Below are 23,767 nucleotides of genomic sequence, written 5' to 3'. Positions count from 1 at the left end.
TCAGTGATTGACACACAGCAAACCATGGGAGGAGAGGACGCTAAATTGAAATTACATTTGTCTAAAGTATTAAATAAAGTGTACAGAATCTGAAAGATACAGTATTCACTCTGAGTTAGGCAAAACGGCATTAGAATATCATGCTCCACACTCATTGAATGAATTGCAGAGAGAACTCCAGTTAGATGTTTTGGTGCTTGTAAGACAGTTTAAATGCACATTACATGAACATTTTATTATAAATTGTGATTGCTTTTTGCAATGTGTGTTTATCTTATAGAAGTTTATTTATTTTAATCATTTTAATCTCCATCTTGTACTTTTTACATGTTATAATTTTGTTTGGTTTTAAATTCGTATTAATTGCTGTGTTGTTTTTATTGTTGTATCATAGGGCACAACTGTAAAATATACTCTGTCTCCGCTTGTTTCCTCTGTTTTAAATAAAGGCTAATAAATAAAAAATGTAAATGATCTCGAGGGAAATTGTTGAAAAGAATGTAGTAGGACACCAAAGTTTTCATAGACTCAACATGGATGGTTGGCAAAAGGGAAGCTTCTTTGATGTTGGTGTCTGACACTCATCCCCCTCTCCTCAGGAGCTGACTCAGAGACTGACCGAGGAGATCTCTTGCAAGCACTCCCTTCTTAGCGAGGAATCGGCCACTGCCTTAAAGGGGAAAGACCTCTACGAACTGGAGGTACTCACATTATAGCAGAATTCATACTACACATTCGCTCAGTCTATTCATACTACATAATTTGCGGATTATTCAAAAGTAGATACGTGCTGGATCCTCCAATTGTATCCCAAAAAAATTATATGGACGGCACTCCAAAGGGTACATTTTATTATTATAATTAAACCTCCATTGACAAATTATCTTAACACTTATGTATTTTTTTAACCTCCATTTGTTGTTGTGCTGCAGGTGATCCTACGGGTCAGGGACACAGAGCTGCAGTGCCTCAAACAGGAGACCAACTCTCTGAAGGAGGAACTGAAAGCTGTTCACAGGGTACATGCATTCACCTCCTAGCATTTAGAAAATACTCAGAGAAATGATCCAATCTTTTGATTGTACCTCGACTCATGTTGGTTGAGCGCCCTCCACTTCTTTCCATTAACAACATTAATTTACAGACACTGTAGTAAACTACAGTCAAATCATATGTGGTTTCCTTTGAAAGATAACTTCCATAGGCAGCCTACTCTATTTCATTGAGACATATACTAGGCCTGGTCACTTGATCTCGCATGCCCAAATAGGAGAGGAGAGGTAAATGCCGACCACCCCCAATGATCTGCCCTCTACATCAATGCCCTCTAGCAGATGCTTTTTACATTTTTTTCAATGGAAAATGAACAATGACTATGTCCGAATACCCATAAGAGCGTACTAAATAGTAGTTTTATAGTATGTGGAATTTCGAAAATAGTACTCCGAATGCATAATCTTGAAAATAGTACTCCGAATGCATAATCTAATGCGTGATTGCGTTGACTCCCACCATTCGTTAATTTTGGTACAGCCCATCAATTTATCTGATTAGCAGGTGTTGTCAAACAGCTGAGTCAGAAAAGCTGAGTGAATGATTCTAGATCAAACGCTGAAATTAGTATGCAGTTTAAGTATGTAGTAGGCTAGTATGGGTATTCAGATCCGGCCAATGTATGTGTTTCAAGGAGGGATGGGATTTGAAATAATTTCCCTATTCATATAGTATCATACATCTTTGTCGGACATCCAGATATTTGAAATAGGAGCAACATGTAATATTTTTGCATTGTAATTTCAGGAAATGTCTTCAATATACATTGGGGCAAAAAAGTATTTAGTCAGCCACCAATTGTGCAAGTTCTCCCACTTAAAAAGATGAGAGAGGCCTGTAATTTTCATCATAGGTACACTTCAACTATGACAGACAAAATGAGAAAAACAATTCCAGAAAATCACATTGTAGGATTTGTAATGAATGTATTTGCAAATTATGGTGGAAAATAAGTATTTGGTCAATAACAAAAGTTTATCTCAATACTTTGTTATATATCCTTTGTTGGCAGTGACAGAGGTCAAACGTTTTATGTAAGTCTTCACAAAGTTTTCACACACTGTTGCTGGTATTTTGGCCCATTCCTCCATGCAGATCTCCTCTAGAGCAGTGATGTTTTGGGGCTGTTGCTGGGAAACACGGACGTTCAACTCCCTCCAAAGATTTTCTATGGGGTTGAGATCTGGAGACTGGCTAGGCCACTCCAGGACCTTGAAATGCTTCTTACGAAGCCACTCCTTCGTTGCCCGGGCGGTGTGTTTGGGATCATTGTCATGCTGAAAGACCCAGCCACGTTTCATCTTCAATGCCCTTGCTGATGGAAGGAGGTTTTCACTCAAAACCTCACGATACATGGCCCCATTCATTCTTTCCTTTACACGGATCAGTCGTCCTGGTCCCTTTACAGAAAAACAGCCCCAAAGCATGATGTTTCCACCCCCAAGCTTCACAGTAGGTATGGTGTTATTTGGATGCAACTCAGCATTCTTTGTCCTCCAAACACGACGAGTTGAGTTTTTACCAAAAAGTTATATTTTGGTTTCATCTGACCATATGACATTCTCCCAATCTTCTTCAGGATCATCCAACTGCTCTCTAGCCAACCTCAGACGGGCCTGGACATGTACTGGCTTAAGCAGGGGGACACGTCTGGCACTGCAGGATTTGAGTCCCAGCTCTCCGCAGGTCATTCACTAGGTCCCCCCGTGTGGTTCTGGGATTTTTGCTCACCGTTCTTGTGATAATTTTGACCCCACGGGGTGAGACCTGGCCCCAGATCGAGGGAGATTATCAGTGGTCTTGTATGTCTTCCATTTCCTAATAATTGCTCCCACAGTTGATTTCTTCAAACCAAGCTGCTTACCTATTGCAGATTCAGTCATCCCAGCCTGGTGCAGGTCTACAATTTTGTTTCTGGTGTCATTTGACAGCTCTTTGGTCTTGGCCATAGTGGAGTTCGGAGTGTGACTGTTTGAGGTTGTGGACAGGTGTATTTTATACTGATAACAAGTTCAAGCAGGTGCCATTAATACAGGTAACGAGTGGAGGACAGAGGAGCCTCTTAAAGAAGAAGTTACAGGTCTGTGAGAGCCAGAAATCTTGCTTGTTTGTAGGTGACCAAATACTTATTTTCCACCATAATTTGCAAATAAATTCATAAAAAATCCTACAATGTGATTTTCTGGATTTTTTTTATTCTCATTTTGTCTGTCTTAGTTGAAGTGTACCTATGATTTTAAGTGGGAGAACTTGCACAATTGGTGGCTGACTAAATACTTTTTTGCCCCATAGTATCTAAAGTAATAGTGAAATGATAGTGTTTCACAATAGTTTTCCCCTGGAAATGTTCAATTGGGCCCACACAAAATTGCATTCTAATGGTTTAGTCTACTTATTGGTCAACAAAAAGAAGGCTCTTGTTGTCGCTTTGACTGGGCCTGAGCCGCACACTAACGGTTTGTCTGTGGCACAATCAGTTAGTGCATGGAGCCACTCAAATTGACTCTAGCCACTCTAGGTGGTGGACCGTAGAAAGCTATTTGCTTTGGTTTTTGAGATGATTGATCTTGTCCAGAGAGGAGCTGGTTTTTATATATTATATATTTATATTCTTCTGAACACATTTCCGTTTGTTGGCAGTGCCCCAAAAAATTAAGTATTCTTCTAAATACTTTTGCTAGCTGGACAGGCAAACGCCACTGGGTACTAATCTGTAAACCAATCTAAACTTGTGTCTTATACATGGTACTATCTCTGCTGATCATGTCTGCCAGTCACATTATCCGCATCTAAGGTAGTAGACAGCTGGTGAGTTCTGTCCGACAAGTTGCTATCAGGTAAAGTATTTTTTATTTATCTGTAATCTAACTAGTTAGAAATGTGATATCATCAATGCAAGCTGTAAATAGAGTCCCAACTTAGAATGCAGCAACCTTGGTAATGTAGCTAGCTTGCTAGTTAGCCAGTTACAACAAGTAGATATGTTGCTAGCTAGCAGGAGCAGATAGCTTTATCACTAGCTAGCATGTTATTCTGGGACAAGGAGCATTTTAGCTATCAGTTTATTCTAGGGCTGTCCCCGACAAAAAAGTATCTTGGTCGACTGAGAGTAGTCTGTTCTTCCGACCAATCGATCAGTCGAAATGTTAAATGGTGTATTTTTCCATATACATAGTATTTACCCCTTTGCCCTCAGAACAGCCTCAATTTGTCGGAACAAGGTGTCAAAAGCATCCCACTGGGATGCTGGCCCACTCCAATACTTCCCACAATTGTAAAGTTGGCTGGATTTCCTTTGAGTGTTGGACCATTCTTGATACACACAGGAAACTGTTGATTGTGGAAAAACTCAGCATCGTTGCAATTCTTGACACAAACCGGTGCGCCTGGCACCTACTACCATACCCCTTTGAAAGGCACTTAAATCTTTTGTCTTGCCCATTCACCCTCTGAATGGTACACATACACAATCCATGCCTCAATTGTCTCAAGGCTTAAAAATTATTATTTAAAGGATCCAACCCGTTTTTTTCAATTTTCGCCTAAAATAACATACCCAAATCTAACTGCCTGTAACTCAGGCCCTGAAGCAAGGGTATGCATATTCTTGGTTCCATTTGAAAGGAAACAATTTGAGGTTTGTGGAAATGTGAAAGGAATGTAGGAGAATATAACACAATAGATCTGGTAAAAGATAATACAAAGAAAAAACAACCGTTCTAGTTTTTTGTTTTTGTACCATCATCTTTGAAATACAAGAGAAAGGCCATAATGTATTATTCCAGCCCAGCTGCAATTTAGATTTTGGCCACTAGATGACAGCAGTGTGTGTGCAAAATTTTAGACAGATCCAATTAACCATTGCATTACTGTTCAAAATGTTGTATCAAGACTGCCCAAATGTGCCTAATTTGTTTATTAATAACTTTTCATGTTCAAAACTGTGCACTCTCCTCAAACAATAGCATGGTATTATTTCACTGTAATAGCTACTATAAATTGGACAGTGCAGATATGTCTATATCCTGGAAAAATGTTATTGTTACTTACAACCTCATGCTAATCGCATTAGCCTACGTTAGCTCAACCGTCCCGTGGAAGGGACACCGATCCCGAAGCCTGTCTCCTCCCCTTCATCTACACTGATTGAAGTAGATTCAACAAGTGATCATAGCTTTCATTTGGATTCACCTGGACCGTCTATGTCTTTGAAAGAGCAGGTGTTCTAAATGTTTTATATACTCAGTGTATGTAATGGGGAATTGATAGAATCTAACAATCAAATGGCAAACAATTCACACAATGAAGTTATGAAACAATGAATGCGTTCAAAATGACGGGCAAGAGCGCATTCTGGAGAGAGACGTGCCTTGTGCATTTTATCCACACTCCCCTTCTTCTTGGACCGTGCCATCCCTGCGGCTTCCACAATGGATTAGTTCACTGAGACAGACTGAATCAGAAAGGTGTGTGCCATCAAATAGAAAAATCTATTTGCAGCTGCTCGGCTAAAATAATCTTGGTCGATCAACAGCCTATCGACCAAACAATTGACCAGTTGACTAAATGGGGTCAGCCCTAGTTTATTCAAAGTAATAATTCAAGACTACAAAAACCTTTAAAATCATAAACTACATTCCTTAGCCGTGATGAATTATTTTATGCATTCTTGTCTCTCACTTTTGTCTCTATTCAGCTCTCCAGTGTCCTGCTCCCAGAGATCAACCAAGTGCTATTCACCAAGCCTGGGCTGATTTACTCACCTGTGAGGAGAACCATCCTACTACAGTTTGAACTAGCCCTGCCGTCACTACTTAGACATTGGGACCACATATGCATTTGCCTGTTGTATTTCCTTTGTGGATTTTGTTTTGCACAGTCGAGTGCCTTTTGGGTTGAAGAATTTAGACTCATTTAGACTTAAAGTCTAAATTGAATGTAGAATCAGTTTAACAGCTGACTATTGCTACTATTGTAACATTCAGCGGGGAGAATTATATTGTCTCCGTCAGGAGCCCATTCTTTTGCCATAGGTGTTAGAGTTCCCGTCTTTGGACCACACAAGCTTTAAATTGCATTCTGTTAAGGCACTTCTCTCTCTTTACATCAGTCAGCTACATTGGTGACCAGGGAGGGACCCTTTCGATATGCCTGTGGGGCCTGGGCACACAAATGCTCCTAGAGAAAAGGGGGAATAGTGAAGCAGGTGTTTATGACAGTTCTACAGTCTCCATCAGAGGCCCAGGCTTTTGGCATATATCATAAAGCTTTCATTTCTGGACTGCAACATTGTAAGATTGTGCCCTTCATGGCACTTAATATACATTGATTGGTAGGTTACACTATATTTAGATACTTCAAATATGGCCCCAGACACCTTTGCTATTTGTCTCCGTACTCAATAAATGGGGACACACTATTTGTGACGGGTTTTTTTATTCTATTTTTACCTTTTATTTAACAAGGCAAGTCAGTTAAGAACACATTCTTATTTTCAATGACGGCCTAGGAACAGTGGGTTAACTGCCTGTTCAGGGGCAGAACAACAGATTTGTACCTTGTCAGCTCGGGGGTTTGAACTTGCAACCTTCCGGTTACTAGTCCAACGCTCTAACCACGGTGTTCTTTGTTCGAATGTATAGTGCCTTCAGAAAGTATTTACACCCCTTGACTTTTTCCAAAGTTTGTTGTGTTACAGCCTTAATTTAAAATGGATTAAATTGCGATTTTTGTAACTGGTTTATACACAATACCCCTATAATGTCAAAGTGGAATTATGTCATTAGAATTTTTTTTACAAACTTATAAAAAATGAAAAGCTGAAATGTCTTGAGTCAATAAGTATTCCAAATGTTGTTATGGCAAGCCTAAATAAGTTTAGGTAAGTTTAAGAGTATAAATGTGCTTAACAAGTCACATAATAAGTTGTATAGACTCACTCTGTGTGCAATCATTTTGTTTAACTTGATTTTTGAATCTGATGATTTTGTAATTAAAATGTTTATGTTGTCTTGCAGATTAATTGGAAATGGTAATCTTTCTGCTTTGTATGCCTAGGCCTACCTATTAAAAACATATTTGTCGTACTATTTACACACACTCAAAATTCGCTGCTTCATCTTCAGTAGCCTACCTCTCCTCTTCTAGATGGGCGTGTGAGATCAAGTGTGAATTCGGAAAGTATTCAGACCCCTTGACCTTTTCCAAATTTTGTTACGTTACAGTCTTATTCTAAAACGGATAAAAACATAATCATCAATCTACACACAATACCCCATAATGACAAAGCAAAAACATATGCTTTTAGAAATTTTTGCAAATATATATATTTAAAAAAAATGAAATATGACATTTACATAAGTATTCAGACCCTTTACACAGTAATGTACTTTGTTGAAGCACCTTTGGCAGTGATTACAGCCTCAAGTTTTCTTGGGTATGATGCTTCAATCTTGGCGCAGTTGTATTTAGGGAGTTTCGCCCATTCTTCTCTGCAGATCTTCTCAAGCTCTGTCAGGTTGGATGGGGAGCGTTGCTGCACAGCTACAGTGTCTTCAGAAAGTATTCAGACCCATTGAGATTTTTCACATTTTGTTACGTTACAGCCTTATTCTAGAATTTATTCAATTGTTTTTTCCCCTTATCAATCTACACACAATACCCCATAATGACAAAGCAAAAGCAGGTTTTTAGAAATTGTTGGTATTTAAAAAAAATACAGTACCAATCAAAAGTTTGGACACACCTACTCATTAAAGGGTTTTTCTTTATTTTGACTATTTTCTACATTGTAGAATAGTAGTGAAGACATCAAAACTATGAAATAACACATTTCAGTTCAATGCGTTCAGTTGTACAACTGACTAGGTATCCCATTCCCCTTTTCCTTCACTCTGCGATACAACTCATCCCAAACCATCTCAACCATGATTGTGTAGGCCAGGTCATCTGATGCAGCATTCCATTACTCTCCTTCTTGGTCAAATAGCCCTTACACAGCCTGGAGGTGTGTTGGGTCATTGTCCTGTTGAAAATCAAATAATAGATGTGATGGCGTATCGCTGCAGAATGCTGTGGTGTGCCTAGAATTCTAAATAAACCTTGAATCCAGCAAAGCATCCTCACATCTCCTCCTCCATGCATCACGGTGGGAACCATACATGCGGAGGTCATCCATTCACCTAAGGCATGGCTGTTGAAACCAAAATACTTGGACTCATCAAACCAAAGGACAGATTTCCACCGGTCTACTGTCCATTGCTCGTGTTTCTTGGTCTCTTCTTCTTATTGGTGTCCTTTAGTAGTAGTTTCTTTGATTTTGAGATGTGTCTGTTACTTGAACTCTGTGAAGCATTTATTTGGGCTGCAATTTTTGAGGCTGGTAGCTCTACTGAACTTATTCTCCTTTCCTGTGGCGGTCCTCATGAGAGCCAGTTTCATCATAGCGCTTGATGGTTTTGCGACTGCACTTGAAGAAACTTTCAAAGTCTTGAAGGTCAGATTGACTGACCTTCATGTCTTAAAATAATGATGGACTGTAATTTCTCTGCTTATTTGAGCTATTCTTTCCATAATAGGACTATCTTCTGTATACCACCCCTACCTTGTCACAACACAAATTGGCTCAAACACAATAAGAAGGAAAGAAATTCCACAAGGCACACCTGTTAATTGAAATGCATTCCAAGTGACTACCTCATGAGGCTGGTTGAGAAAATGCCAAGAGTGTGGAAAGCTGTTGTCACGTTCTGACCATAGTTCTGTTATTTTGTTCTTTGTTTTAGTATGGTCAGGGCGTGAGTTGGGGTGGGCAGTCTATGTTTGTTTTTCTATGTTGGTTTTTGTGTTCGGCCTAGTATGGTTCTCAATCAGAGGCAGGTGTCGTTAGTTGTCTCTGATTGAGAATCATACTTAGGTAGCCTGGGTTTCACTGTTGGTTTGTGGGTGTTTGTTTCCGTGTGAGTGTTTGGGCCACACGGTACTGTTTCGGTTTTGTAAATTCACGTTGTCATTTATTGTTTAGTGTTCTGAGTTTTAATTAAATATCATCATGGACACTTACCAAGCTGCGCTTTGGTCCGATCCTTACTCCTCCTCAGACGAAGAGGAGGAAATCCGTTTCAGAAACACCCACCACAAAAGGACCAAGCAGCGTGGTAACGGGCAGCAACGGCCGAAAACACAAGACTACTGGACTTGGGAGGAGATTTTGGACGGCAAGGGACCCTGGGCACAAGCAGGGGAATATCTCCGGCCTAAGGCAGAGCTGGAGGCAGCGAAGCGGAGAGGCGCCGGTATGAGGAGGCAGCACGGCAGCGCGGCTGGAAGCCCGAGAGGCAGCCCCAAAAATGCATTGGGGGAGGCACACGGGGAGTGTGGCTAAGTCCGGTAGGAGACCTGAGCCAATTCCCCGTGCTTACCGGAGAGCGAGAGGGACCGGGCAGGCACCATGTTATGCGGTGGAGCGCACGGTGTCCCTGGTGCGTGTGCATAGCCCGGTGCGGTACATTCCAGCTCCTCGTATCGGCCGGGCTAGAGTGGGCATCGAGCCAGGCGCCATGAAGCTGGTGCTACGCATCTGGTCTCCAGTGCGTCTCCTCGGGCCGGTGTACATGGCACCAGCCTTACGCATGGTGTCCCCGGTTCGCCAGCACAGCCCAGTGCGGGCTATTCCACCTCGCCGCACTGGCCTGGCTATGGGGAGCATTCAACTAGGTAAGGCTGGGTAGGCTCGGTGCTCAAGAGCTCCAGTGCGCCTTCACGGTCCGGTCTGTCCGGTGCCACCTCCATGTACCAGCCCTCTGGTGGCAGCCCCCCGCACCAGGCTGTCTCTCTGTCTTCTCCCTACAGGTGCTCCCGCCTGTCCAACGCTGCCAGAGTCTCCCGTCTGTCCTGAGCTGCCAGAGTCTCCCGTCTGTCCTGAGCTGCCAGAGTCTCCCGTCTGTCCTGAGCTGCCAGAGTCTCCCGTCTGTCCTGAGCTGCCAGAGTCTCCCGTCTGTCCTGAGCTGCCAGAGTCTCCCGTCTGTCCTGAGCTGCCAGAGTCTCCCGTCTGTCCTGAGCTGCCAGAGTCTCCCATCTGTCCTGAGCTGCCAGAGCCGTCAGTCTGTCCTGAGCCGTCAGTCAGCCAGGAGCTGCCAGAGCCGTCAGCCAGCCAGGAGCTGCCAGAGCCGTCAGCCAGCCAGGAGCTGCCAGAGCCGTCAGTGGCGCCAGTGCCGCCACCGCGGACAGACGCCCACCCAGACCCTCCCCTATAGGCTCGTAAGATGCCATGGGGGCGGTTGAGGAGGCGGACAAAAACTATGGTGAAGTGGGGTCCACGTCCCGCGCCAGAGCCGCCACTGCGGACAGACGCCCACCCAGACCCTCCCACCTTTGGGGGGTGGGGAGTACTGTCACGTTCTGACCATAGTTCTGTTATATTATTCTTTGTTTTAGTATGGTCACTGCGTGAGTTGGGGTGGGCAGTCTATGTTTGTTTTTCTATGTTGGTTTTTGTGTTCGGCCTAGTATGGTTCTCAATCAGAGGCAGGTGTCGTTAGTTGTCTCTGATTGAGAATCATACTTAGGTAGCCTGGGTTTCCCTGTTGGTTTGTGGTTTTTGTTTCCGTGTGAGTGTTTGGGCCACACGGTACTGTTTCGGTTTTGTAAATTCACGTTGTCATTTATTGTTTAGTGTTCTGAGTTTGAATTAAATATCATCATGAACACTTACCACGCTGCACTTTGGTCCGATCCTTACTCCTCCTCAGACGAAGAGGAGAAAATCCGTTACAGCTGTCAAGGCAAAGGGTGGCTACTTCGAAGAATCTCAAATATAACATATATATTGATTTGTTTAACACGTTTTTTTTTGTTACTACATGATTCCATATTTCTTATTGCATAGTTTTGATGTAGAAAATAGTAAAAAATAGTAAAAATAAAGAAAAACCTTGGATTGAATAGGTGTGTCCAAACTTTTGACTGGTACTGTAAAAATGTTGGGGAGTTTCTCCCATTCCTCTCGGCAGATCCTTTCAAGCTCTGTCAGGTTGGATGGGGAGCTTTGCTGCACAGCTATTTTCAGATCTCTCCATAGATGTTCGATTGGGTTGAAGTCCGTGCTCTGACATTCAGAGACTTGTGCCGAAGCCACTCCTGCATTGTTTTGGCTGGAACATTCCTGTGGCATTGAGGAGTACACCACATCAGTCATTGGCTTTATCAATAAGCGCATCGAGGACGTCGTCCCCACAGTGACTGTACGTACATACCCCAACCAGAAGCCATGGATTACAGGCAACATTCACACTGAGCTAAAGGATAGAGCTGCCGGTTTCAAGGTGGGGGACTCTAATCCGGAAGCTTATAAGAAATCCCGCTATGCCCTGTGATGAAACATCAAACAGGCAAAGCGTCAATACAGGGCTAAGATTGAATCTTACACCACCGGCTCCGATGCTCATCTTTTGTGGCAGGGCTTGCAAACTTTTACAGACTACAAAGGGAAGCACAGCCACGAGCTGCCACGTGACACGAGCCTACCAGACAAGCAACACTGAGGCATGCATGAGAGCATCAACTATTCCGGATGACTGTGTGATCACGCTCTCCGTTGCCGATGTGAGTAATTCCTTTAAACAGGTCAACATTCACAAGGCTGCGGGGCCAGACGGATTTCCAGGACGTATGCTCCAGGCATGTGCTGACCAACTGGCAGGTGTCGTCACTGACATTTTCAACATGTTCCTGATTGAATCTGTAATACCTACATGTTTCAAGCAACCACCATAGTCCCTGTGCTCAAGAATACAAAGGCAACATGCCTAAATGACTACAGACTCGTAGCACTCACGTCCGTAGCCATGAAGTGTTTGGAAAGGCTGGTAATGGCTCACATCAACACCATTATCCCAGAAACCCTAGACCCACTCCAATTTGCATACCGCCCAAACAGACCCACAGATGATGCAATCTCTATTGCACTCCACACTGCCCTTTCCCACCTGGACAAAAGGAACACCTATGTGAGAATGCTATTCATTGACTACAGCTCAGAGTTCAACACCATAGTACCCTCATCACTAAGCTAAGGATCCTGGGACTAAACACCTCCCTCTGCAACTGGATCCTGGACTTCCTGACGGGCTGCCCCCCAGGTGGTGAGGGTAGGTAGCAACACATCTGCCACGCTGATCCCCAACACTAACACCACTGCATGGCCAGGCACGACTCCAACACATCATTAAGTTTGCAGAAAACACAACAGTGGTAGGCCTGATCACCGACAACGACGAAACAGCCTATAGGTAGGAGGTCTGACACCTGGTCGGGTGGTGCCAGAATAACACCCTATCCCTCAACATAAGCAAGACTAAGGAGATGATTGTGGACTACAGGAAAAGGAGGACTGAGCACACCCCCATTCTGATCGACTGGGCTGTAGTGGAGCAGGTTGAGAGCTTCAAGTTCCTTGATGTCCACATCACCAACAAACGAACATGGTCCAAGCAAACCAAGACAGTAGTGAAGAGGGCACAACAAAACCTATTGTTTAACCCCCTCAGGAAACTAAAAAGATTTGGCATGGGTCCTCAGATCCTCAAAAGGATCTACATCTGCAACATCGAGAGCATTCTGACTGGTTATATCACTGTCTGGAATGGCAATTGCTCGGCCTCCGACCACAAGGCACTACAGAGGGTCGTGCGTACGGCCCAGTACATCACTGGGGCTAAGCTACCTGCCATCCAGGACCTCTACACCAGGTGGTGTGAGAAGAAGGCCCTAAAAATTGCTGAAGACCCCAGCCACCCCAGTCATAGACTGTTCTCTCTACTACCGCATGGCAAGTGGTACTGGAGTGCCAAGTCTAAGACAAAAAGGATTCTCAACAGTTTTTACCCCCAAGCCATAAGACTCCTGAACAGGTAATCAAAAGACTACCCGGACTATTTGCATTGTGTGCACACCCCCCAACCCCTCTTTTACACTGCTGCTACACTCTGTTTATCATATATGCATAGTCACTTTAACCATATCTACAGTTGAAGTCAGAAGTTTACATAAACTTCTGTTGGAGTCATTAAAACTCATTTTCAACCACTCCACACATTTCTTGTTTACAAACTAGAGTTTTGGCAAGTCGGTTAGGACATCTACTTTGTACATGACACAAGTAATTTATCCAACAATTGTTTACAGACAGATTATTTCACTTATAATTCACTGTATCACAATTCCAGTGCATCTGAAGTTTACATACACTAAGTTGACTGTGCCTTTAAACAGCTTGGAAAATTCCAGAAAATTATGTCATGGCTTTAGAAGCTTCTGATAGGCTAATTGACATCATTTGAGTCAATTGGAGGTGTACTTGTGGATGTATTTCAAGGCCTACCTTCAAACTCAGTGTCACAAGAATTTTCAATCCCAATGTTGATAACTAAACAATTATTTAAGCTTTGACCAATCCCTGAGGTTTGTAAGACCCTGGGTTTAATAATAATTAGGCAAAGACTCAGCTTCTGCAAAAGGTCCGTAAGGTTTATTCAGAGAACGTTCTAAAGTCCAAAATGCAAAGACATGTCATTTTATAACTCCCCCCCACACATACTTACATGCACACACAGACACACAAACAGTAGGTGGGCTGTATCTTTCCCCACAGTCCACATTCCTCGTTTATCACTACCAAGCTGGCAGTTCCATGCAGTTCCCTCCCTCCCTAGATTAGAGGGACCTTGGAAGGAGCCTATTTCCTGTTGTCCTTTGTTCTCTCAACTCTCACACCACTACACAGCAACACACATATTATGGAATTAATTTCAGGGTGGAATCCTTTAGTTATTACTTTAAACATATAAATTCCCTTATCACTCAGTGCCTCTTTGCTTGGCATCATGGGAAAATCAAAAGAAATCAGCCAAGACCTCAGAAAAAATTGTAGACCTCCACAAGTCTGGCTCATTCCTGGGAGCATTTTCCAAAAGCCTGAAGGTACCACATTCATCTGTACAAACAATAGTACGCAAGTATAATCACCATGGGACCACACAGCCGTCAAACCACTCAGGAAGGAGATTTGTTCTGTCTCCTAGAGATGAACGTACTTTGGTGCAAAAAGTGCAAATCCCAGAACAACAGCAAAGGTCCTTGTGAAGATGCTGTAGGAAACAGGTACAACATATCTATATCCACAGTAAAATGAGTCCTATACCGACATAACCTGAAAGGCCATTCAGCAAGGAAGAAGCCACTGCTACAAAACCGCCATAAAAAAGCCATACTACAGTTTGCAACTGCACATGGGGACAAAGATGGTACTTTTTGGATAAATGTCCTCTGGTCTGATGAAACATAAATAGAACTGTTTGTCCATAATGACCATCGTTACGTTTGGAGGAAAAAGGGGGAGGCTTGCAAGTTGAAGAACACCATCCCAACAGTAAAGCACGGGGGTGGCAGCATCATGTTGTGGCGGTGCTTTGCTGCAGGAGGGACTGGTGCACTTCACAAAATAGATGGCATACTGAGGCAGGAAGATTATGTTGATATGTTGAAGCAACATCTCAAGACATCAGTGGGGAAGTTAAAGCTTGGTCACAAATGGGTCTTCCAAATGATATTAGCTAGCTAGTTTGCCTAGTTAAATAATGGTTAAAAAATGTTTTTAAATGAGACCTCTGTCACAAACCTGTATTCATGACTCATGAACATACTTGCTACTAGCAAACAAGCAAATGCACTGTACAATGCTTCTCATGTTGCTCATTATTTAACATAAAATTGGAACATTCATGCTAAAGCTAGCATTAGAAGCTAGGCTTTCTGTTAGCTAACCCTCTACTAGCCTAAGCCTAGCCTTAGTTGACATGAAAATATGAAAGTGAAAATCTTTCCAGACTTACCAAACAAATGGTCCTCCTTGGAATAGAGATTAGTCCTAAACAAGCCATGCTTGCCCTTGCTATCAAAACTGTATCCCATACCCGAAGAACAAACACTGGAAAGTGGTGCGATCATAAAAATAGATCTGATATAAACACTATCAGCCTGTAGGCAAGGAGGAGACTGAAACATCTTTCCCACGGATTGCAATGACCATATAAGTTCTAGCTCTTCTGCTCTACACAAGATTTTGATGTCAAAACTAGCTGCCGGTAGCAAAAACAATTATCCTCATTTCAGTGTGGGATTTTAAAGTAAATGGTTCAAGGATATACATCTGGTTAAATAGAAGCAAATATTCATACGTGATTGTGTTACAAAAAATATTGACCACGAAGATCGCCATACTCCCATTGATTATAATGGGGTATCCTGTTTCCTGGAAACAATTGCTTCTTAAAAACTTCTTGCGACTCTCAAACCCGGATCTGGGAGCATAATCATCGCCTCAAACTAATTAGCATAACGCAGCGGACATAAATATCCCTAGAAAATCTTCCTATTCATGAAAATCACAAATGAAATATATTGAGACACAGCTTAGCCTTTTGTTAATCACACTGTCATCTCAGATTTTCAAAATGTGCTTTACAGCCAACGCTAGACAAGCATTTGTGTAAGTTTATCACAGCCTAGCATAGCATTATGCCCTGCTAGCAGCAGGCAACATTTTCACGAAAATAAGAAAAGCAATCAAATTAAATCATTTACCTTTGAAGAACTTCGGATGGAAGAACTTCGGATCTTTGAAGAACTTCGGATGGAGTTCCCAGTTAGATAGCAAATGTTCCTTTTTTCCAAAAATATTATTTTTGTAGGCGAAATAGCTCCCGTTTGTTCTTCACGTTTGGCTGAGAAATCGACCGGAAAATGCGGTCACTACAACGCCAAACTTTTTTTCAAAATTAGCTCCATAATATCGACAGAAACATGGCAAACGTTGTTTAGAATCAATCCTCAAGGTGTTTTTCACATATCTATTCGATAATATATCCACCGGGACAATTGGTTTCTTATTAGAAGCGATTGGAATAATGGCTACTTCTGTACTTTACGCAAGATTTTCTGCGGGAGCCATCATGTGACCACTTGCCAAATGTGGTCCCTTACGGCTATTCTTCAACATAAATGCGTAAAAAGACGTCACAATGCTGTAGACACCTTGGGGAATACGTAGAAAACGTACGCTCATTCGTAGCCCATTCACAGCCACATAAGGAGTCATTGGCATGCAGCGCTTTCAAAATATGGGGCACTTCCTGATTGGATTTTTATCTGGGTTTCGCCTGTAACATCAGTTATGTTGCACTCACAGACAATATCTTTGCAGTTTTGGAAACGTCAGAGTGTTTTCTATCCAAATCTGTCAATTATATGCATAGTTGAGCATCTTGTCGTGACAAAATATCCCGTTTAAAACGGGAACGTTTGTTATCCAAAAATGAAATACCGCCCCCAGAGTCCCAAGAGGTTTTAACCACCACATTTGGTCCTCCTGCAGACAAGTTGTGGTGTTAGCATTTTACACTTTTTGTGGAAGGGACAGATGGCAACACAACTTTGTTGGTAAAAGCATCAACCGAATGGACCGGCTAGAGTATTGTTTAGGGACAATGAGGGGACATTGGGAGCTGCTTTTGAGAGGAAAGATAAGTCAACAAAGTGAATTGGGCTGGGGTGCTAAAGAAGGTGTGAAAAGTCTTTGGAAGGCAGTTCTTACACTGTATGAATTGGTTTGTATGGGCGGCATGGCACCTCAATCGCTCTCATACACAATACATTTACTGTCTAAGCACAACCCTGCACAATCAAAACTCCCTTTCTCATCTCAAAGTACTATCTGTTAACCTCCCCTAGCCCATTGACAGATCATTCTTGTCAATAGTAGCCCTTTGCAGGGGAATTTTGTGTTGTGTCTTGAGAATCTGCAGAGAGAAGAATGAGGTGGTTGTGTCATTACTCTTGTTGTCTTGATGTTTTATCTTTCAGTGTCCCTTATGGGTTTCTGTCTCACAATGTTGTTACGCTCCATAACTGCAAGGTGTGTCCACTCTAGAGGTCGACCGATTAATCGGAATGGCCGATTTCAAGTTTTCATAACAATCGGAAATCTGTATTTTTAGGCACCGATTTTCGCCAATTTTATTTATTTATTTAATCTTTATTTACGGCCTAGGAATGGTGGGTTAACTGCCTTGTTCAGGGGCAGAACGACAGATTTTCACCTTGTCAGCTCGGGGGATGCAATCTTGCAACCTTACAGTTAACTAGTCCAACGCTATAACGACCTGCCTCTCTCGTTGCACTCCACAAGGAGACTGCCTGTTACGCAAATGCAGTAAGCCAAGGTAAGTTGCTAGCTAGCATTAAACTTATCTTATTAAAACAATCGATCAATCATAATCACTAGTTAACTACACATGGTTGATGATATTACTAGATATTATCTAGCGTGTCCTGCATTGCATATAATCTGACTGAGCATACAAGCATACAAGTATCTAAGTATCTGACTGAGCGGTGGTAGGCAGAAGCAGGCAAACATTCATTCAAACAGCACTTTCTTTGCGTTTTGCCAGCAGCTCTTCGTTGCACTTTTACTTTCTTCTCCAACACTTTGTTTTTGCATTATTTAAACCAAATTGAACATGTTTCATGATTTTATTTGAGGCTAAATTGATTTTATTGATGTATTATATTAAGTTAAAATAAGTGTTCATTCAGTATTGTTGTAATTGTCATTATTACGAATTAAAATTTTTAAAAATCGTCAGATTAATCGGTATCGGCCTTTTTGGTCCTCCAATAATCGGTATCGCCGTTGAAAAATCATAATCGGTCGACCTCTAGTCCACTCCCTCATGCTTATGCACCCAAAATGACACACGGCTGAGAGTCAGACTCGGCCAACTTCATGTGGTCCGATTCTTGGCCGTCTTCGGCAGTATTACTTATGGCTAGGATGTGGGGATGGAGTTCGGTCCGATTCCGGTGAGTTATTTTGCCCAAATGTATTACTTGGGCTTGGACTGATTCCGGTGAGAGTTATCTGGCCCAAATGTATTACTTGTGGCTCGGGCCTATTGGGGCTACTCTCTGGCAGATGATTACACTGGCTGCTTTATATAATTAACATGTCATTATATATTGTTCCATATTTTCTCATTGTTTAAATTCTTTAATATAGTAATGACTGTATGCCGTGGTAGAGCCATAACATTTTTGACATGCATTTTTCTGTTTTTTTGTTGTTGTTATTCTGTCTCTCACTGTTCAAATAAACCTACCATTAAAATTATAGGCTGATAATTTCTTTGTCAGTGGGCAAACGTACAAAATCAGCAAGGGATTAAATACTTTCCCCCCCACTGTATGTAAATGTAATATTTGATATTTTTAATAAATGTGCAGAAATGCTTTTTGCTTTGTCATTGTTTTTTTATTGCTTTGTCATTATGCGGTATTGTGTGTAGATTGATGAGAGAGAAAAAATAATTGAATCAATTTTAGAATAAGTCTGTAACGTAACAAAATGGGGAAAAAGTCAAGGGGTCTGAATGCTTTCCGAAGACACTGTAACAGTGCCTGTCTTGAATGGAGTAGCCAAGCTAGCCAGCTATAGCTAGATAGGCAAAATGTGGTCCCAACTCCCCTGTTGGTTGCTCGTTGTAGCATACTCCTTCTCATTTCTTTTAGCTTTAAATTCCATGATTTCATTCCACCTTGCATTGCATTCGTGAACTCTCTCTACACTTGTTACACATTGAGACCCTTTGTTGTGGGGCAAAGTGCATGTCACAAAAACTACATTGAAAAGTAAATGTTTTATTAAATTAATCATTTCAAATGTCATGGTATGTACTTGTATGTAACAATGTCACATGGATATTTTAATGTATTTCAGAAAAAATACTTTTCAGTGTTAAAATAGGCCTGTAATTTGATTTTGCGCAGACTAATATTCACTCGATTTGTATATTCAACTAACAGTGCACATCTCTAGTTTCAAGTAGTCTAAAATAAATGATTGGCTCCTCGTTCCATGGGGGTTCTGAAACCATGTGTATCCACTCGAATTCACCAGATTTTTTTGTCAATAGACCGTCAAAGGAAATCTGGAAAAACTTCCCAATATCTTCCCAATATGTGTATGCAGGATAAGGCATACGCCAAAGACAAGCTCAAAGCCCTGTATGCTGAGCTGAGCTTCAGCCGGTCCAAGGTCCAATGTGACATTCCCAAGCTGCGAGAGGAGCTCCAGACTGCAACAGGGTCTCCCAGGGATGAGGGCAGGGGCGGCGACGGCTCCAATGCTGCTCAGGCTTACGGTAAGACATGCACACACAAACACCCCCACCCCACACAGTGCAACCACTTCACACTCATATGTGCACACCTGCATGCACACGGACTAATAATCCTACTGGCATGTATAGTGACTTAGGACTTCTCTCTATGCATACACTGTAGACATAGTGAAGTTGACAAGCAACCCTGATTTTCTGAAGAAGGAGAGGTCGACACTCACCAGGCAAATCAGAGGGGTCAGGTCAAAGGTGAGAGGTCAGGGGCGAGGTACAGTGCCTTGCAAAAGTATTCATCCGCCTTGGCATGTTTCCTATTTTTTTGCATTACAACCTGTAATTTAAATGGATTTTAATTTTAATTTCATGTAATGGACATACTGAAAATAGTCCAAATTGGTGAAATGGAAAAAAATTACTTGTTTCAAAAAATTCAAAAAAATAAAAAATTCAAAAGTGGTGCGTGCATATGTATTCACCCCCTTTGCTATGAAGCTCCTAAATTAGATCTAGTGCAAACAATTACCTTTAGAAGTCACATAATTAGTTAAATAAAGTCCACCTGTGTGCAATCTAAGTGTCACATGATCTCAGTATATACACCTGTATATACACCTGTTCTGTTCTGAAAAGCCCCAGAGTCTGGAACACCACTAAGCAAGGGGCACCACCAAGCAAGCGGCACCATGAAAACCAAGAAGCTCTCCAAACAGGTCAGGGACAAAGTTGTGGAGAAGTACAGATCAGGGTTGGGTTATAAAATAATATCTGAAACTTTAAACAACCCACGGTGAACCATTAAATCCATTATTAAAAATGGAAAGAATATGGCACCGCAACAAACCTGCCAAGAGAGGGCCGCCCACCAAAAATCACGGACCAGGCAAGGAGGGCACTAATCAGAGAGGCAACAAAGAGACCAAAGATAACCCTGAAGGAGCTGCAAAGCTCCACAGCGGAGATTGGAGTATCTGTCCATAGGACCACTTGAAATCGTACACTCAACAGAGCTGGGCTTTACGGAAGAGTGGCCAGACAGAAGCCTTTGATTAAAGAAAAAAAATAAGCAAACACGTTTGATGTTTGCCAAAAGGCATGTGGGAGACTCCCCAAACATATGGAAGAAGGTACTCTGGTCAGATGAGACTAAAATGTAGCTTTTTGGCCATCAAGAAAAATGCTATGTCTGGCGCAAACCCAACACCTCTCATTACCCCGAGAACACCACCCCCACAGTAAAGCATGGTGGTGGCAGCATCATACTGTGGGAATGTTTTTCATCAGCAGGGACTGGGAAACTGGTCAGAATTGAAGGAATGATGGATGGCGCTAAATACAGGGCCATTCTTGAGGGAAACCTGTTTCAGTCTTCCAGAGATTTGAGACTGGGACGAAGGTTCACCTTCCAGCAGGACAATGACCCTAAGCATACTAAGCAACACTCGAGTGGTTTAAGGGGAAGCATTTAAATGTCTTGGATTGGCCTAGTCAAAGCCCAGACCTCAATCCAATTGAGAATCTGTGGTATGACTTAAAGATTGCTGTGTACCAGTGGAACCCATACAACTTGAAGGAGCTGGAGCAGTTTTGCCTTAACCTCTCTAGGGTATGCCAACATCCAGTGAGATTTCAGAGCGCCAAATTCAAAAATACTCATTATAAAAATTCAGAAAAGATACAACTATTTTACATAGATTTAAAGATGAACTTCTTGTGAATCCAACCACGGTGTTAGATTTCAAAAATGCTTTACGGCGAAAGCATACCTTACAATTATTTGAGAACATAGCCCAGCTGACAAATCATTACAAACAGTAACCAGCCAAGTAGAAGAGTTACACAAGTCAGAAATAGAGATAAACTTAATCACTTACCTTTGATGATCTTCATATGGTTGCACTCAGAAGACATTCATTTATTCAATAAATGTTCCTTTTGTTCGATAAAGTCTCTCTTTATATCCGAAAACCTCCGGTTTGTTCACGCGTTTTGTTCAGTAATCCACAGGCTCAAACGCAGTCACAACAGGCAGACAAAAAAAATGGTATCTGTAAAGTTCATAGAAACATGTCAAATGATGTTTATATTCAATCCTCAGGTTGTTTTTAGCCTAAATAATCGATAATATTTCAACCGGACAATAACGTCGTCAATATAAAAGGTAAACGAGAAAGGTACTCTCTCGGTCGTGCGCATGAAAAAGCTCTGTGACACGGCAGGGTCCACTCATTGACTGCTCTTACTCCCTCATTTTTCAGAATACAGAATACTGGATTTTTCTCAGTTCTGTTATACTCACAGACATTATTTTAACAGTTTTGGAAACTTTAGAGTGTTTTCTATCCAAATCTACTAATTATATGAATATCCTGAGTAGAAGGCAGTTTAATTTGGGCACGCTTTTCGTCCAAAATTCCTAATGCTGCCCCCTACCCTAGAGAAGTTAAAGAATGGGCAAAAATCCCAGTGGCTGGATGTGCCAAGCTTATAGAGACATACCCCAAGAGACTTGCAGCTGTAAATTCTGCAAAAGGTGGTTCTACAAAGTATTGACTTTGGGGGGATGAAGAGTTATGCACGCTCAAGTTTTCACTTTTTTTTATCTTATTTCTTGTTTGTTTCACTATACAAAATATTTTGCATCTTCAAAATGGTAGGCATGTTGTGTAAATCAAATGATTACAAACCCTCCAAAAATGCATTTTAATTCCTGGTTGTAAGGCAACAAAATAGGAAAAATGCGAAGGGGGTGAATACTTTCACAAGCCACTGTAACTTTGACTCGATCCCAATTTGATAACACTGCAATAACTAAAAACAAAACACTGATCTTGTGCCTCATTTCTTCCTTTTTTTTCATCTTTGTCTGTCAGAGTCTGAAGGAGGGTCTTTCTGTCCAAGAGAGAATGAAGCTGTTTGAGCCCATGGACTAGAAGAAGATCTGATCTATTTTTTTTGTTGCTCATTCTTCAATGTGTGTGTATGTGTTGGTGTGGTGTTTGACAATCGTGTGCAACAGTGCTAGTCTGAGTACAGGTCTCTTTAGAAACATTCCACTCCTTGCCACTCCTTGTCATTGCCAATCTTCATCTTTGGCAAATGACATAGAGTACAGGGAGTGGAATAGCTAAAGAGACTGTTACTCAGACTACTGCAGTGCTTGGCTTGCCTGTGATCTGTAGAGTGTACCATTGGGAGATTTTTAGAGCATTGATGTGGTGAGGTTGCAAGTATTGTGATTAACTATTTATTTATGTATGTATTATTACACAGACCAAAATATTGCACAGTTGGGCTAACTAATAAAAAGCTCTTACAGGGCTCAATGCACAATGTGTTTCTCTCCTCCTAGTCCACTTCACCACACCCGGACAGTGATGTGAACTGTTTAATTAGGACAAAACCAAATTCCCTATGTAAGAACACACTCAAATCTAAATACTGGTCATGTAAAAATGCATGGCTATGATTTTTTCAATGTATTTTAATACACTTGTGTCCTGTATTTTAGTGTTCCATATTATTAATAAAATGTTTTTTATTTGAATGTCAAAGTGTGTCTAAATAAATGTAATGTCGGAACCATTTTTCTGTTTCCATCCTCTTTCTCCCAGTGGCCATGGTAACACCAGACCACAAGGTTTCCCTCTCGCAGCAGTCAGAGCATTCATTGGCATTCTCTCACTCACTCTCCTTATGGCGTTTGTTTTTCTCAATACGATGGGAAAAGGAAGCCTCGCATCCCTTCCCCACAATTGATTTGGGATCCACTATTAAACTATAGATCTGTAAACTACTTGAAAACAAGCAACGGTGGTGTTGTTTAGTGGTATGATCGTCCCATTGGAAGATTGTGTAGGCATACATTATTAATAATCTATTCTACAATGTTGTGGAGGGTAGCCTAAACGTAATTTACTCACCTTCATTTTAAGTGAGCGTTTATCCACCTTTTACAGAAAAATGTATTGAACGTATATGGAGCATAGCTTTTTTCACTGCAACCTGGGATCAGCTATTTTCTTACCACTACCCCACTGTTTCTATGCCAGCATCTAGCTGGCAGAGTGAATCTGAAATGTCCTTTGTTTAAACTTTACAGCAACGCTATGGAAATTGAAACGTAACTGTCCCATCATATGAATTTGGCACATTTTTTGACTCACCATGGGTGATGTTGGTTTATCCTGATTCTCAGATATATGCAGAGAAAAGAGGAAATTGGTCCCGGTGAGGATGTGTGTCATTCACATCACTTATGGCTGTAATAACTGCAGCAATTAGGACTTTCATTGTGTAAATAATTCCAGAGTGCTCATATTCTTGAAGAATGTACTTTATGCTCACTGGTTTGAGACCACAATAATGTGCCGCTAACAACTTTATTAAAAATGCTGTGATTTTTTTTTACTGGATTATATTTGAGGTTACCTTTATTTCAACAGGGAGTCCCACTGACAAAAAGGACCGGTGTCTTTCAT

General features: G+C 41.6%; 1 protein-coding gene across 2 annotated transcripts in view; it reads left to right on the top strand.

The window, feature by feature from the left end:
- Nucleotides 1-22,871, top strand: part of LOC110538922 (centrosome-associated protein CEP250) — an 82,948-nt gene extending 60,077 nt beyond the window's left edge. For both annotated transcript variants that reach the window (XM_036937930.1, XM_021625893.2), the window contains 5 exons: nucleotides 600-701; nucleotides 933-1,019; nucleotides 19,139-19,310; nucleotides 19,453-19,538; nucleotides 22,160-22,871. In XM_036937930.1, the coding sequence (XP_036793825.1) occupies nucleotides 600-701; nucleotides 933-1,019; nucleotides 19,139-19,310; nucleotides 19,453-19,538; nucleotides 22,160-22,219 (507 nt within the window). In that variant the 3' untranslated portion in view covers nucleotides 22,220-22,871. The remainder of the gene's footprint in view (nucleotides 1-599; nucleotides 702-932; nucleotides 1,020-19,138; nucleotides 19,311-19,452; nucleotides 19,539-22,159) is intronic.
- Nucleotides 22,872-23,767: the final 896 nt, after the last annotated feature.

Source organism: Oncorhynchus mykiss, chromosome 12 (assembly GCF_013265735.2).
Source record: "Oncorhynchus mykiss isolate Arlee chromosome 12, USDA_OmykA_1.1, whole genome shotgun sequence".
Taxonomy (NCBI): domain Eukaryota; kingdom Metazoa; phylum Chordata; class Actinopteri; order Salmoniformes; family Salmonidae; genus Oncorhynchus; species Oncorhynchus mykiss.
This window is presented reverse-complemented; position numbering and strand designations above follow the sequence as displayed.